Below are 15,935 nucleotides of genomic sequence, written 5' to 3' on the forward strand. Positions count from 1 at the left end.
GAGCGTTTCAGCTTTCAAATCTTGACCTACCCAACAGCTGTGCTAAAATCCTTCCCAACCAGGATCATAGACAACGTGCGAGGCGAGCTCCAGAAGCGCCAGTGGATCGTGTTTGATGGTGATGTGGACCCCGAGTGGGTGGAGAACCTGAACTCGGTGCTAGACGACAACAAGCTCCTGACGCTGCCCAACGGAGAGCGGCTCAGCCTCCCGCCCAATGTGAGTTCTTCCTCCAGCCTGCGCGCAGCGCAGGGCGTCCTGCAGAGGGCGCTGCGGAGCGGCTTCCTTAGGCCGCCCTCCTCTCCTTCAGGTGTGCTTTCCAACATCTTAAGTCACCAAGGTGAACGCAGACAGAGAAGGCTGGAAAGTTCCAGAAGCTCGTGACTTACACATAACTTGTAGTGTATTATTCTAGTAGTTCCATCAGGTTGTTGTGGTTCCTCTCTTACGTGCTTAATGAAAGGGCCGCACTTTACCATAGGTGCATGTGTAAGAACGGCAGCATGTGCAGCTGGGGCGTCCACGGAGCGTCTTGAGGCCGGCCCCCTCTGGCTGAGGGGCTGACACAGGGCTGCCCGTGGCTGCAGTTCCTAAGGTGGTGATGGCATCCTCGGATGAGGTAGAGGCGGGTGGGAGGGACAGGAAGCGAGGCCAACCTGTGACCTCCGCAGCTGGCGCCCCTGAGCCTTCCCTGGGAGGTGCAGGAGGTGTTGACCACTGCGCTTACCACTGCTTAGCTCCCGTTTGCAAATGCGTCCTTCCTTGTGGCTTCTCGTTCCTCTGGGAGTGACTGTCCAGTGGATTCTCACTGCTGTCAGCTTGGTCTGCCAGTGAGGTCACGTAGCGGGACGGTTGAGGCCGTGGACTCTGACCACGAGATGAGACTCTCAGCCCCACCCCACAGCGGCCGTGCGGCCTCTACCTGTAAGCAGAGATCACACGCCTGGACGCCGAGTCTGCCTGTGGGTAAGGGCGCCCCGCGCACTTGGGGGAGCTGCGCGTCCATCCTGCCCAGAGCTCCTGGCAGACAGAGCTCCGTGTTGCGCTGCCCGGCCCTCCGCCCTCCGCACACGCTTTCCTGCCCAGATCAGGGGACACGGTGTGGATGTCACAGCAGTGGGAATTGCTACAGACTTTTATTTTTTAATAAAGGCAGAAAAAAATTTTTTTTTAATTTTTATTGCTGGAGGGCTGAGAGTGTGGCTTAGTGGTAGACCAGTGCTTGCCTAGCATGCATGAAGCCTGGGTTCGATTCCTTAGTACCACATAAACCACAGAAAAGGCTGGAAGTGGGCTGTGGCTCCAGTGGTAGAGTGCTGGCCTTGAACAAAAGAAGCTCAGGGACAGTGCCCAGGCCCTGAGTTTAAGCCCCTGGCCTGGCAGAAAGAAAAACAAAAAATAAAAAGACAGAAAATGTATATTGCTGCTATAAAGGTAATGTAAAGAGAGGTTATAGTTTAACTTTTAAAATTTTGCTTTTCCACACTCCTGCTGGTACCCACTTACATCCAACAAGCCTGTTCATGTTCCTGTCAGTCTAGAACATTTTTCTCCCTGCCCTGGAGTATGAACCCCAGGCCTGAGCACTGTCCCTGAGCCTCTTTGTATTCAAGGCTAGTGCTCTACGATTTGAGCCTTGGCACCACTTCTGGCTTTTTTTTTTTTTTTTTTTGCCAGTCCTGGGGCTTGAACTCAGGGCCTGAGCACTGTCCCTGTAGCACTCAACCCTTGAGCCACAGTGGCTCTTCCAGCTTTTTCTGTCCATGTGGTGCTGAGGGCTTTATACATGCGAGGCAAGCACTCTACCACTACGCCACATTCCCAGCCCACCACTTCCAGCTTTTTTGAGTTAATTTTTTTTCTTTTTCTTTTTTATTTTTTTATTATATATTTTTTATTATTAATTGAACATAAATTTTTTTACAAGGTGTTGTGCAAAGAGGGTGCAGTTACATAGTAGGGCAGTGTGTACATTTCTTGTGATATCTTACAACCTGTTTTTCTATCCCTTGTCTAGGTCAGGTAGACCCATATGCAATATACAATGTATCAAGCACATATACAGTGTTCACAGACTTGGTCTCTACTGTCTCTCCGTCTCCCTTTGTTAACAGTCATATATCAGGGAGATCATGCCCCTTTGTTTTCTGTGTTCTAGGCTTGTCTCACTCAACATTATTTGTTCGAGTTCTGACCATTTCCCTGCGAGTAACAATATTTCACCATTCCTAATCGCTATGTAGTATTCCATTGTGTATAAGTACCATATTTTTTGGATCCATTCGTCTGTGGAGGGGCATCTGGGTTGTTTCCATATTTTAGCTATTGTGAATTGTGCCACGATAAACATGGAAGTACAAATGTCTTTTTGATATCTTGGGGTTTGCTGTTTAGGATAGATGCCTAGGAGTGGTATGGCTGGGTCATAGGGTAGGTCTATATTGAGCTTTTTGAGAAACCTCCATACTGTTCTCCAAAGTGGTTGTACTAATTTGCACTCCCACCAACAATGGAGAAGGGTTCCTCTTTCCCCACAGCCCCTCCAGCATTTGTTGTTTCCTGAGTTCAGAGTATAGGCCATTCTAACTGGGGTGAGGTGGTATCTCAGGGTTGTTTTTATTTGCATTTCCTTTACTAGCAGGGATGTTGAGCATTTCCTCATGTGTTTCTTTGCCATTTTTATATCTTCTCTTGTGAAGTCTCTCTTTAGCTCTTTTGCCCATTTCCTAATAGATTTATTGGGCTTGGAGGGGCTTAGTTTTTTGAGTTCTCTGTAGATGACAGATATCAGGCCTTTGTCTGTTGCTGTGCTGGTAAATATCCTTTCCCATTTTTTTTGAGTTTATTGGAGGTAAGAGTCTCATGGGGATTTTACTGCCCCGGCTGGCTTCAAACCACTGTCCTCAGACTTCAGCCTCCTGAGTAGCTAGGGATTACAGGTGCAAGCCACCAGCAGGCACCCAGCTAGGATTTTAAGTATGTGTTAATTATACAAAGGAGTTACCCCATGGTTTTTCAGGTGTGGGTGTATTGTGTTTTGATGAGAATAACCTCCACTATTGCTTTTTTCTTTCTCTGGCCCCAAACACCTGTTGGTCAACAAGAAGCATTGAGATTCTTCATGCCATCTTCAGTCACACTTTGGTGCACTTCAAAATTGTTCACCCTCCATGCTTCTTTTTCCCTCTCCCCCAGAAAAATAAATAGTCCTTTCGGAATGTACATATAGGCAAAAAAAAAAAAAAAATTAACCCCCAGGTCTCTGCTGAATCTCTTGCAGGTGCGAATCATGTTTGAAGTGCAGGACCTCAAGTATGCGACCCTGGCCACAGTGTCGCGCTGCGGCATGGTGTGGTTCAGCGAGGACGTGCTCAGCACAGACATGATCTTCAACAACTTCCTGGCCAGGCTGCGCAGCATCCCCCTGGACGAGGGGGAGGACGAGGCCCAGCGGCGGCGCAAGGGCAAGGAGGACGAGGGAGAGGAGGCCGCGTCCCCGATGCTGCAGGTGCCCGTGCGGGTGGCCTCCAAGGGGGGGCGCGGGGGGATGGGCCGCTCGCTCCCCCAGGTCAAGGTGCTCCCTGCGCACTGTGCGCTGTACCCCAGCGCAAGTCATCTCAGACCAGCTGGCTTTGGGGTTTTGTTTTTTTTTTGATGGTTGTGGGGCTTGAGCTCTGGGCATGGGCATTGTCTCTGGGCTCTTCAGCTCAAGGCTAGCGCCCTACCACTGGAGACACGGCGCCACTTCCGCTTTTCTGGTGGTTCACTGGAGATAAGAGTCTCACGGACTTTCCTGCCCAGGCTGGCTTTGAACTGCGAGCCTCAGGTCTCAGCCTCCTGAGCAGCTGGGATGACCGGCGTGTGTCACCAGCGCCCTGCTCCCCGGCTCTTTGAAGTGTTGGCTACGCATTATTCATTCCCTCTCTGTTCCAGATCCAAAGGGACGCGGCAACCATCATGCAGCCGTACTTCACGTCCAACGGCCTGGTCACCAAGGCCCTGGAGCACGCCTTCAAGCTGGAGCACATCATGGACCTGACGCGCCTGCGCTGCCTGGGCTCGCTCTTCTCCATGCTGCACCAGGCCTGCCGCAACGTCGCGCAGTACAACGCCAACCACCCCGACTTCCCCATGCACATCGAGCAGCTGGAGCGCTACATCCAGGTCAGGGGGCCACGGGCCATGGGGGGCTGGGGAAGCCCGGAACCCTGTGCCGCACAGGCGGGCGGTGTTCCATGAGGGCGCCCAGAGCCCCGGAAGGCTCCCGGCTGGCGCTGCTCTCTCTAGCCAGCTTTCTTTTGTCGTGCTGTTGAAACTCGGTAATGGTTTTGACAGCGGTACCTGGTGTACGCCATCCTCTGGTCCCTGTCTGGAGACAGCCGGCTGAAAATGCGAGCCGAGCTGGGGGAATACATCAGACGCATCACCACGGTGCCGCTGCCCACCGCGCCCAACATCCCCATCATCGACTATGAGGTGAGCGCGCCGGGCCCCGGCGTCCCAGCTGAGCCCGACGGAGGGCGGGGCTGGCTCTGTCCCCTGGCGTGCGGAGTGCAGGCCGCGCGCGTCTGTCCTTTGTGTGGACGTTGTGGCGTGTGTTGGTGAGCAGGTCTGGTCACTCGTGCCCAGAGCACCACTCAGCCCTCTTTGCGCACAGGTGTCCATCAGTGGGGAGTGGGCCCCGTGGCAGGCCAAGGTGCCCCAGATCGAAGTGGAGACGCACAAGGTGGCCGCCCCAGACGTCGTCGTGCCCACGCTGGACACGGTCCGCCACGAAGCTCTCTTGTACACATGGCTGGCCGAACACAAGCCGCTGGTGTTGTGCGGCCCTCCGGGCTCTGGCAAGACAATGACCCTCTTCAGTGCCCTCCGGGCCTTGCCCGACATGGAGGTAGGGGGCCGAGGGGTGGGTGGCGGGGCCCGCGGGGCCTGAACGCAGGTTGGCGCTGCTAACTTCCTTGTGCGTCCCTTGCAAGGTCGTGGGCCTGAACTTCTCCAGTGCCACCACCCCAGAGCTGCTCCTGAAGACGTTCGACCACTACTGCGAGTATAGACGCACCCCCAACGGCGTCGTCCTGGCCCCCGTCCAGCTTGGGAAGTGGCTGGTGCTGTTCTGTGATGAGATCAACCTGCCGGATATGGATAAATACGGCACACAGAGGGTCATCTCCTTCATCCGGCAGGTCTGTCACGTCACAGCCTCCCTCCCCCCCCCCCCGCCCCCTCACTTCCCTCCTCACTGTCCCGCCTCCTTTCCTGCAGATGGTTGAGCACGGAGGCTTTTATCGCACTTCAGATCAAACATGGGTGAAGCTGGAGCGGATCCAGTTTGTGGGGGCCTGCAATCCCCCCACCGACCCTGGGCGAAAGCCCCTGTCACACAGGTATCTCACCTCTGTGCCTCCGGACACCTGTGGGGGGCTGTAACCTAGTGCAGCCAAGAGCTGGCTTCAGTGACAAGGGGGCAAAATACCACCTGTCATCGGTTCCTCGTGTGTCGCTTGCACTGTGCAGGTACAGTGCAAACGTGTTGTTCTGTTTCTGCTTGTCCTGGGGCTTGAGGGCAAGGTTGCTTGCTGTCCCAGAGCTTTTTGTGTTCAAGGCTAGTGCTGTACCACTTGAGCCATAGCTCCACTTCAACTTTTTTGGTAATTAATTGGAGATACGAGACTCAGATTTTCTTCCCCAGGCTGGCTTTGAACCATGATCCTCAGATGTCATCCTAAGTAGTCAGGATTACAGGCGTGAGCCACCTGCACCCAGCTGGAAACTAGTTTTTTGGTTGTTGTTTTTTCCTTTGCCAGTCGTCCTTGTACTCAGAGCCTGGGTGCTGTCCCAGAGCTTCTTTGTGCTCAAGTCTAGTGCTCTACCACTTGAGCCAAAAGCACCACTAGAGCTTTTCCCACAATCTTCAGATCTCAGCCTCCTGAGTAGCTAGGATTACAGTCCTGAGCCATTGGCAACATGTTTCTTAAAAGTCATTAGGACCTAAATGTGGTAGAGCACATCTGAAGTGCCAGCAATTGGGAGAGTGAGGCAGGAAGGAGTTCAAGGCCGCCCTGGTGACACATAGACTGTCTATAGTGGTAAATAAATAAAGCATTGGGGGCTGCTGGTAGTGGAGCGCCAGGTGCTGGCGTCCGGTGGTAGAGCACACGACAAGCAGAAACCAGAAGAAAGGGGGAGCTGGGCGCGGGCGGCTCAGGCTGAGATCTGAGGATCGTGGGGCAAAGCCAGCTGGGGCAGGAAAGTCCGTGAGACGCTTATCCCCAGTGAACCCCCAGAAAACCGGAAGTGGCGCTATGGCTCAAAGAGGTAGAGAGCTAGCCTTGAGCTGAAGAGCTCAGGGATAGTACCAGGCCCTGAGTTCAAGCCCTAGAACCAACCACCAAAAAGAAAGGAAGGAAGATGCGGGAGAAATAAAAGGATTGACTTTGTAAGCAGGAAGGAAAATGAAAAACCTTGACCTTGTGAGGAGTTAAACTGCCCCCTCGCATGTGCAGGGCCAGGTGGAGGTTAAAATAGGCCCCGCTCCATTCCCCATCTTCCCTCGGGTCTCGAGCTTTCTGAACCTGCAGTGCTTGAGCACAGTGCGGGGGAGGGAGCAGGAAGCACCCTCCAGCCCCGCCCAGGACAGTGCTGGGCGCCCCTTCACGGAGGGGTGCCCCCTGCCTGTGCTGACAGGTTCCTGCGGCACGTGCCCGTGGTGTACGTGGACTACCCGGGACCCGCCTCCCTGACCCAGATCTACGGCACCTTCAACCGCGCCATGCTGAGGCTCATCCCCTCCCTGCGGACCTATGCCGAGCCGCTCACGGCCGCCATGGTGGAGTTCTACACCATGTCTCAGGTGAGTGTTCTGAACCCGGACAGGGCTTTGCTCCCGCCTCTGTCCTCAGCCTCATTCCACCAGGCCCTACGGCTGCTGTTGTTTTCATAGGAATTGGTACAATCTCAGTAACCGACCACCTGACTTACCTCTTGAGATCTACTTTTGCTTTCCTAACTAATCATTCCCCCCCCCCCCCCAAAAGGAAGCCAGGCTCTGATGGCTCACACCTGTAATCCTAGCTATTCAGGAGGCGCAGACCTGAGGATTGTGGTTCAAACCTAGCCTAGGCTGGAAAGTCTGGGAGACTCTTTTTTTTTTTTTGGCCAGTCCTGGGCCTTGGACTCAGGGCCTGAGCACTGTCCCTGGCTTCTTTTGGCTCAAGGCTAGCACTCTGCCACTTGAGCCACAGCGCCACTTCTGGCCGTTTTCTGTATATGTGGTGCTGGGGAATTGAACCCAGGGCCTCATGTATACGAGGCAAGCACTCTTGCCACTAGGCCATATCCCCAGCCCTCTGGGAAACTCTTATCTCCAATTAATCACCAAAAAGCCACAAGTAGAACTGTGGTTCAAGTAATAGAGCGCTATCCTTGAGCGAAACACTGCTCAGAGACAGTGCGTAGGCCCTGAGTTCAAACCCGAGGATGGCCACCAGAAAAATAAATAAAATGGTCTCATACCTTGTAATCCTAGCTACTTAGGAGGCTGAGATCTGAGGATCACAGTTGAGAGCTGTTGCTCAGTGTGTAGAGTGCTGGCCTTGACTACAGAAGCTCAGAGCCAGTGGCCATATTTACTGTCTCACACTAAGCTAGTCCAAGTCTAGATTGTTGTGGTGGTTGTTGCGGGAGGCAGAACAAGGATTTACACTCGGGCCTTGATCTTCCTGGCAAGTGCTCCGCCTCTCAGCCGCCCTCCGCCCTCGGCCCTGTGCCTTTAGTACAAAGGACTTGATGGCATTTTGCGTGGTCGCTTGTCCGTGTGGTCACACACTTCCCTCCTTTCTGCAGGAGAGGTTCACTCAGGACACCCAGCCCCACTACATCTACTCGCCTCGAGAGATGACCAGGTGGGTCAGGGGCATTTTCGAGGCCCTGAGACCCCTGGAGACTCTGCCCGTTGAAGGCCTCATTCGGATTTGGGCCCATGAAGCCCTCCGTCTCTTCCAGGACAGGTAAGGGGGCGAGAGTCCCTCTGGTTGCGTCCTTGCCGTGTCTGCACAGGTGTGTGCAGGGCCCGCCAGGGCGTTAACAGTAGGTGGGCGTCGCAGCACACACCACCTCCCGCGGTAGTCCGCTGCGTGCGTGCAGAGCCCAGCGCCACTTCCAGCCTTTCCTGCGTATGTGGTGCTGAGGAGTGGAACCCAGGGCTTCTGCATGCTAGGCCAGCACTCTGCCGGCTCTACCGCTAAGCCACCTTCCCGGCTCATCCCTGCATATCCTTTAAGCATCCATCCATCCACAACACATGCCCACCCATGGTCCCCACCTTGAGATTCACCCACCCACCCTCCTCCGTGTAGCGGCCATGGCTTGGAGCCGCCCTCCCAGGTTTGTACTGGCAGAGGAGGAGGAAGGGGGAGCCAGCCTGGGCAGCACAGACCACACGTGCACATCTTACGTCAGGGCAGGTCACCATTGCAGAGGGGCTTGTGAATGTCTGGGCGCCATTGTTGTGAGGGTCTCCACCCTGCGTGTTCAGGGGTCAGGCCGCCAAGTCCTCCCGAGGCTGCCGAGTGACGGCTCAGGCCCCGTGGCACACGCGTGCCGTCTCCTCGTGGAGCCGAGCGGCTCTGACGCTCGGCCGCCGCTCTCCTCACTACAGGCTGGTGGAGGACGAGGAGCGGCGCTGGACCGACGAGAACATTGACATGGTGGCTCTGAAGCACTTCCCGAACATCGACAAAGAGAAGGCCATGAGCCGGCCCATCCTGTACAGCAACTGGTTGTCAAAGGTAACATCGCGTTGCCCGCTCGCTCCTTGCATCCTGTGGACTGAGTTGGTCTTTAATAAAAATGGGAAGCTGGGTTCTGGCGCCATGCGCTAATAGCGCTTGTCAAAAAGCCTGGGAGGAGGGGCTGGGAATATGGCCTAGTGGCAAGAGAGCTCGTCTCCTATACATGAGGCCCTGGGTTCGATTCCCCAGCACCACATATACAGAAAATGGCCAGAAGGGGCGCTGTGGCTCAAGTGGCAGAGTGCTAGCCTTGAGCAAAAAAAAGAAGCCAGGGACAGTGCTCAGGCCCTGAGTTCAAGCCCCAGGACTGGCCAAAAAAAAAAAAAGAAAGAAAAGCCTGGGAGGGGCAGGTGGCTGCGTCACACCGAAAGACGTCTGCGTGTCACATAGCTTTCAGTCTCCTCACACTAAAAACGAGGCAGGTGTGGATTGGTGTGAAAAGTGTCTTATGAGGCTAGAATGTAGCTCATTGGCAAAGTACTTGCCTAGCCAGTATAATGTCCTGGGTGCAATCTCCAGTACCAAATAAGAAAAGTGCCTGATGGCAGACCTGAGATGAAAGTTTCAGACTTTCCTGCCCAGGCTGGGCTTGAACTGCAGTCCCTCAGATCTCATCCTCCTGAGTAGCTAGGATTACAGGCAGGAGCCACTAGTGCTAGGCTTGTCTGTAAGACCCTTATCTCAAATTAGCTATCCAAAAAGTAGCACTGTGGCCACTACCAGCCTTAAGCAAAAAAAGCTAAGGAACAGGGCCCAGACACCGAGTTCAAGCCCCAGGACTGGTACAAACATATGCACACACACGCATGCACACATACACACCAAAACAAAAAGTGACCAGCCAGTATTTATGATGTCAGGAGGACCGGAAAGGAAGAGACAGGCTGGCCGGGTCGGTGGACGCCTCTATCCGCTCGTGCCGGGCCTTTTCCTTTGTAGATGCTGCTTCCCGGTGACTAGGTAGTTTGTCTCTTCACTGTTTTTATAGGGTCCTTTGAAGGATAAGATTCTTACAGGCTAATCATTTAAACCAAGAGTGGAGAAACTTTCTGCTGAGGGCCATTTGAATATTTATAGCATCATTTGTGGGCATAGATTTCTTGAACTCCATTTTGAAAAAAAGCTCCTAAAATATTGAACACCAAGTTCTGCCTGTGGCTGCCGTGGCAGGGCCAGGCCAAATAATGTCACGTGCCTTCTGTGACCCTCACGCCGACATTCCTTCCTCCATCCCCACCAGCCCGCCTCCCTCCATCTCTTTTCCTGTTGACCGAATGACCCTTGACTTCGCAGTGTCTCCTTCCTAACAGACTTCCCCATGTGCACAATCTGTGTGCAGACTCTGTCCTCCGGTCTGTGGTTACTCTCTGTGCTAAAACCACATCGTCGGGCCAGGAGTTTGGCCTAGTGGTGGAGTGTTTGCCTTGTATGCACCAAGCCCTGGGTTCCATTCCTCTGTACCATGTACACCTTGGCACCACATACACAGAAAAAGCTGGAAGTGGCACTGTGGCTCCAGTGGTAGAGTGCTAGCTTTGAGCAAAAAGAGCTCAAAGGAAAGTGCCCAGGCCCTGAGTTCAAGCCCCAGGATTAGCCAAAAAATAAAAAATAACACACATCCTCCAGGTGGTGATAAACCTGTCACTCCTGGTCCTTCCTACAAAATCTTAACCATTCTCAGTCCTTCCCTGTCTACATGAAACTCAGCTCAGAATTGACTTGTCAAGTTGCATACAATCAAGACCACTTACCAGTGAGATTTGAGTCTTTATATAAACCTGGAATGAAATCGACATTTTTGTAATAGTATCTTTTTCTCTCCTTGGTCATGGTACGATCTTCCTGTGTATTTAAGTCTTTGATGTCTTCTAGTAAAAATTTGTTTTTTTCAGTGGTATCCACGCGTGTAAGTTAGCTAGAATGGATTAGACAGGTGCTAGTGGCTCACATCTATAATCCTAGCTACTCAGGAGGCTGAGATCTGAGGATCGCAGTTCAGAGCCAGCCTGAGCAGGCAAGTCCATGAGACTTTATCTCCAATTAACTACCAAAAAAGCCAGAGGTAGCACTGTGACTGAAGTGGTTTAGCACTAGCATCGAGCCAAAATGCTCATGGACAGCACCCAAGCCTTGAGTGCAAGCCCCATGGCTACCCCCCCCCAAAAAAAATTTAACATTATGAAGATACTATTGTGTTATAAAAATTATATCTTTTTCTGGTGTTTCCTTATGTTATCTGTCTTTCTGTAGGATTATATCCCAGTCGACCAGGAAGAATTGAGAGATTATGTCAAAGCTCGGCTGAAAGTCTTCTATGAAGAAGAGCTTGATGTTCCCCTAGTCCTGTTCAATGAAGTGCTAGACCATGTGCTCAGGATTGACAGGTGGGCTTTTTGTTGTACAGCACTGCGCTTTGGCTTAGCTGCTCTTGAGTAAGTGGGCACCAGGTGATGAGGTCAGGCTCCATGCCGTCCCCTCCCCCACCTCAGCCTTGTCAGCCTTGCCTCTTCCGTCTAAGTCGCGCCTTGCCAAGTCTCGCCTTGCTGCTCCTGGTGTTTACCCCAAGAACTTGACTCTACTCCATTAGCATTGCAGGCCCACCACCCAGTGCAGCCTCTCTGCTGCCTCCCACAATTGCCTTTGTCTCTCATGTCAGCTGCGAGTCAGGAGATCAAATCTCCTTGGTCTTTGGACCCCCACTGGGCCTGGCAAATAACTACTCACCAAATGTTTATGTAAAAATTCAGCTTACAGCCAGGTGCCAGTGGCTCACGCCTATCATCCTAGCTACTCAGGAAGCTGAGATCTGAGGATCGCAGTTCAAAGCCAGCCCGGGCAGGAAAGTCTGAAGATTGTGGTTCCAAGCCAGCTCATGCAGAAAAGTCTATGAGATTCTTATCTCCAATTAAGCACCAGAAAACCAGAAGTGGGGCTATGGCTCAAGAGATAGAGCCCTAGCCTTGAGCTGAAGAGCTCAGGAGCAGTGCCCAGGCCCAGAGTTCAAGCCCCATGACCAACAACAACAAAAAAAGCATTCAGCCACCTGTTAGAAAAGCAGACGTGAGGCTATGGCTCAAGTGGTAGAGCGTAAGCCTTGAGCAAAAGGAGCCCAGGGATAGCGCCCAAGCCCAGAGTTGCAGCCCCAGGAAAAAAAGAAAACTGGAAGTAGAGCTATGGCAGAGTGCTAGCCCTGAGCAAAGAGCTCAGGGACAGCATTCAGGCTGAGTTCAAGCCCCACACCCAACAATAAAAGACAATTTCAGACTATTGACACCTCTCTAAGTTTAGGACATGAATATCAAACTGGATGAGAGGCCTACAATCCTTAAAAATAATCAGCTCTGATGGTGTTTCAGAATCTTCCGTCAGCCCCAAGGCCACTTGCTTCTGATTGGTGTTAGCGGTGCGGGCAAGACCACCCTGTCCCGGTTCGTGGCCTGGATGAATGGCTTGAGTGTGTACCAGATAAAGGTGGGTCTTTTAGTGGCCTCAGGCCCAGTGCTGGACTCTTGGTTCTAACACGTACGGGAGCCGTGGTGTGCGAAGGGACCTAACTTGTCACTGCTTCTGCAGGTCCACAGAAAGTACACCGGGGAAGATTTCGACGAAGATCTTCGGACCGTGCTGAGACGCTCGGGCTGTAAAAATGAGAAGATAGCATTCATAATGGATGAGTCCAACGTTCTGGACTCCGGGTTCCTGGAGCGAATGAACACCCTGCTGGCCAACGGCGAGGTGACTGGGCAGTGTGTCTCGCTGTGTGGCGTGTTGCATGGCGTCACTGGGCTGCTCGTGGCGGGGGGCCAGTCAGTCACAGTGCTGCGTTCCCTCAGGTTCCGGGGCTCTTCGAAGGAGACGAGTACGCCACCCTGATGACGCAGTGCAAAGAGGGGGCCCAGAAAGAGGGCTTGATGCTCGACTCCCACGAGGAACTCTACAAGTGGTTCACCAGCCAGGTGATCCGCAACCTGCACGTCGTGTTCACCATGAACCCGTCCTCGGAGGGGCTCAAGGACCGGGCGGCCACCTCCCCCGCCCTCTTCAACAGGTGCGGCCTCCTCCGCCTCCTCACCAGGGCAGCCTGGCTCCGCCCCCAGCAGGCTGTCGGGGAGAGCTTCTGAGGAATGGGCTTCCTTTTCAGGTGTGTGTTAAATTGGTTTGGCGACTGGTCCACGGAAGCACTGTATCAAGTTGGCAAAGAATTCACCAGCAAAATGGACCTGGAGAAGCCTAACTACATGGTGCCGGATTACATGCCGGTGGTGTACGACAAGCTGCCGCAGCCCCCCACGCACCGCGAGGCCATCGTCAACAGCTGCGTGTTTGTCCATCAGACTCTTCACCAGGTGGGAGCGGGTTTGAGATCAGTGACGACAAGAAGATGAACTCTGCTAGCATAAAACAGTCGTGGCTTTTAAAAAAGCTTTTAGGGACCCATGACGACCAAAGAGAGTTGGTTTCCCACCTGTTGCGTCACCTTGGCGAGTCATCCAGCCTGGTGCCGGGCTCTGAACCCGGAGCCGGATGGCCCTCACTGCCCTTCCCCCCACCCCCCACCCCGACCCCCTGCCACCTTGCACTCTCAGCCACACAGGCCCCACGCAGCTCAGGCCTGCTGGGTGCCGCCACGCCCAGAGGCAGAGGAATGGAGCGGCCCTCAGCCCCGCCCCAGAGGCATTGGAAGGGCGGGCTCTCCCCATCCTTGCTGCAGTCCCCGAGGCAGACCGTCCGCCCGGACCCCTGCAGGCATCCCCATTGCTCTGCCCACACTCCCCCTGTGTATCACAGAGAGGCCGTTCTCAAATCTTTATTTTGGTTTCCATTGCAAATAAGCAATGAAAGCTAAGAGAGGGTTGGGATCTAGTAGTGGCACAGGCCTGTAATCCCAGCACTTGGAAGGCTGAGGCAGGAGAATCACATTCGAGGCCAGCCTAGGCTACATACTTTTTTCATTAAATATGCCTCTGAGATTCGCATAGCCATCATCCTCATTTAGCTAAATTCAAGGCAAAACTTTTCCATTTAGGGGGCTTCTTGAGCGCTGAAAGAAGCTAAGCTAAGACTCCTGAAGGCTGGTCTCCCGGTCAGCTGGCTCCATGGATCGGTCCCCGCTGCAGTCTAGTAAGGCGGAACTATCCGCTAAGCGCTGGTGGCTCGTACTCCATGCCAGCTGCTCAGGAGGCTGGGGTCTAAGGATCAAGAGTCAAGGCCAGCTCCGCCAGAGCGCCCATGAGACTCCAGTTAGTCACAGAAAGGGCCAGAAGTGGCGCTGTGGCTCAAGTGGTAGAGAGCTAGAGGAGCAAAAGGAGCTCAGGGACAGCGCCCAGGCCCAGAGTTCAAGTCCCTCGACTGCCAAAAAAAATAAACCTTTCTTTTTTGCAATTAAGTCACAGTGATCATGCAGAAGACTGAAAGGCTTTAACTTTCTTTTCTGAAAGGCGAACGCTCGTCTGGCAAAGCGAGGCGGCAGAACAATGGCCATCACACCACGCCACTACCTGGACTTCATTAACCACTACGCCGACCTGTTCCACGAGAAGCGCAGTGAGCTGGAGGAGCAGCAGATGCACCTGAACGTCGGGCTGAGGAAAATAAAAGAGACAGTGGACCAGGTACAGCAGTGCTCCGACCTCCCGGGGGCCCCTGTGGGTGAGGGGGGCACAGGCCTCCCGGGGGGCCGCGGGGAGCCCATGGGTCAGGGCAGTGGCTGCGTGCTCCTGGGTTCTGTAGGTAGAAGAACTGCGTCGGGACTTGAGGATAAAGAGCCAGGAGCTGGAGGTGAAGAACGCCGCCGCCAACGACAAACTGAAGAAGATGGTGAAGGACCAGCAGGAGGCCGAGAAGAAAAAGGTACTTTGCTTCCAGGGGCTGGGAGCACTCATCCTCATGCAAAAGCGGGAGTTGTGAGTCAGCGAGGGCCGTGTGTTTGCACACGTGCAAGTGCATGTTAGCCCACCCACACGGACACCGTCTTCCTCTGCAGGTCATGAGCCAAGACATCCAGGAGCAGCTGCACAAGCAGCAGGAGGTGATTGCCGACAAGCAGATGAGCGTCAAGGAGGACCTGGATAAGGTGGAGCCTGCCGTCATTGAGGCCCAGAACGGTATGCGTGCTGCTGAGAGGGCACCGACGCCCTCTGCAAATTCCTCCTCGTGACCACGGTAACCCGCGTGTACCACAGTGAAAGCGCGTGCCCGCTTTCTAAACACCCGCGCATGTGGGGCACACGGTGACCACAGTCGGCGTCATTGGCGTGTGGTGATTTGAAAGCGTCTGGCCTTGGCTTGGGATGCTTTACGTCGGTGGGGATAATGTGCATGCTCTCGCGTGCCTGTGGAAGGCTAGGGAAGTAGGGCACCATGTTTGAGTTTGCAGTTCACCCACTGGTTAATAAGAGTGGCCTTAAAGCAAGCTGGGCACGAGTGGCTCACCTACAGTCCTGACAACTAAGGTGGCTGAGATCTGAGGATCACGGTTCAAAGCCAGCCCAAACAGGAAAGTTGATGAGACTCTTATCTCCAGTGAAACACACCAAATAAGCCAAAAGTGGCGTTGTGGCTAGCCCTGAGCAAAAAAGCTCAGGGACAGCACCCAGGCCCTGAGTTCAAGCCGCAGGGACTGACACACACACACACACTCCTTACGGGCTGACAGTAGCCGGCCCTGGGTTCCATCCCCAGCACCAGCAAAGGCCGGGGGAGGGGAGTCCTTGTGCTCCTCGCTGCTCCTTGTTGGGAGGGATCTCATCCTGGCACTTGTTTGTCAGAGGCGGGGGCCAGCACGGCCTACCCAGTGAGGTCCAGGCCACCTACGTGACTAAGGCATGAATCCATGATTGATTAAAGTTGTTTAATTTTGCCAAGTGTGGTTGGCCCACACCTGTAATCCTAGCTCTTGAAAAGATGGAAATAAAGAAGATTGTAGTCCCAGGCCGACGAGGCCTCAACAGGAAATAGCCGAGCCATGATGGCTTGCAGCGAGAATCACAGCCACAGTAACAGACGTCAGTAGCAGGCCGTGGTAACGGCCAGCCCGAGCACGACACCAGACCGTCTCCCTGCAGTTAGGACAAAAGGGCGAGCGGCGTCGCAAGTGGTAGAGCCCGAGTTCCAGCCTTAGAACTGTCCAAACAACTAAAAGTGAGA

At 53.9% G+C, this 15,935-nt stretch overlaps 1 protein-coding gene across 1 annotated transcript in view; it reads left to right on the forward strand.

Annotated features, from left to right (window-relative positions):
- Positions 1-15,935, forward strand: part of Dync1h1 (dynein cytoplasmic 1 heavy chain 1) — a 68,305-nt gene that overhangs the window by 41,032 nt on the left and 11,338 nt on the right. Inside the window, exons 34-51 of the mRNA XM_048362399.1 lie at positions 63-219; positions 3,281-3,508; positions 3,934-4,164; positions 4,336-4,476; positions 4,658-4,891; positions 4,977-5,183; positions 5,263-5,384; positions 6,685-6,850; positions 7,843-8,006; positions 8,657-8,786; positions 11,040-11,173; positions 12,146-12,260; positions 12,363-12,524; positions 12,623-12,837; positions 12,931-13,135; positions 14,228-14,401; positions 14,520-14,639; positions 14,773-14,893. Of these exons, the coding sequence (XP_048218356.1) occupies positions 63-219; positions 3,281-3,508; positions 3,934-4,164; positions 4,336-4,476; positions 4,658-4,891; positions 4,977-5,183; positions 5,263-5,384; positions 6,685-6,850; positions 7,843-8,006; positions 8,657-8,786; positions 11,040-11,173; positions 12,146-12,260; positions 12,363-12,524; positions 12,623-12,837; positions 12,931-13,135; positions 14,228-14,401; positions 14,520-14,639; positions 14,773-14,893 (3,026 nt within the window). The remainder of the gene's footprint in view (positions 1-62; positions 220-3,280; positions 3,509-3,933; positions 4,165-4,335; positions 4,477-4,657; positions 4,892-4,976; positions 5,184-5,262; positions 5,385-6,684; positions 6,851-7,842; positions 8,007-8,656; positions 8,787-11,039; positions 11,174-12,145; positions 12,261-12,362; positions 12,525-12,622; positions 12,838-12,930; positions 13,136-14,227; positions 14,402-14,519; positions 14,640-14,772; positions 14,894-15,935) is intronic.

Source organism: Perognathus longimembris, chromosome 14 (assembly GCF_023159225.1).
Source record: "Perognathus longimembris pacificus isolate PPM17 chromosome 14, ASM2315922v1, whole genome shotgun sequence".
Lineage (NCBI taxonomy): Eukaryota > Metazoa > Chordata > Mammalia > Rodentia > Heteromyidae > Perognathus > Perognathus longimembris.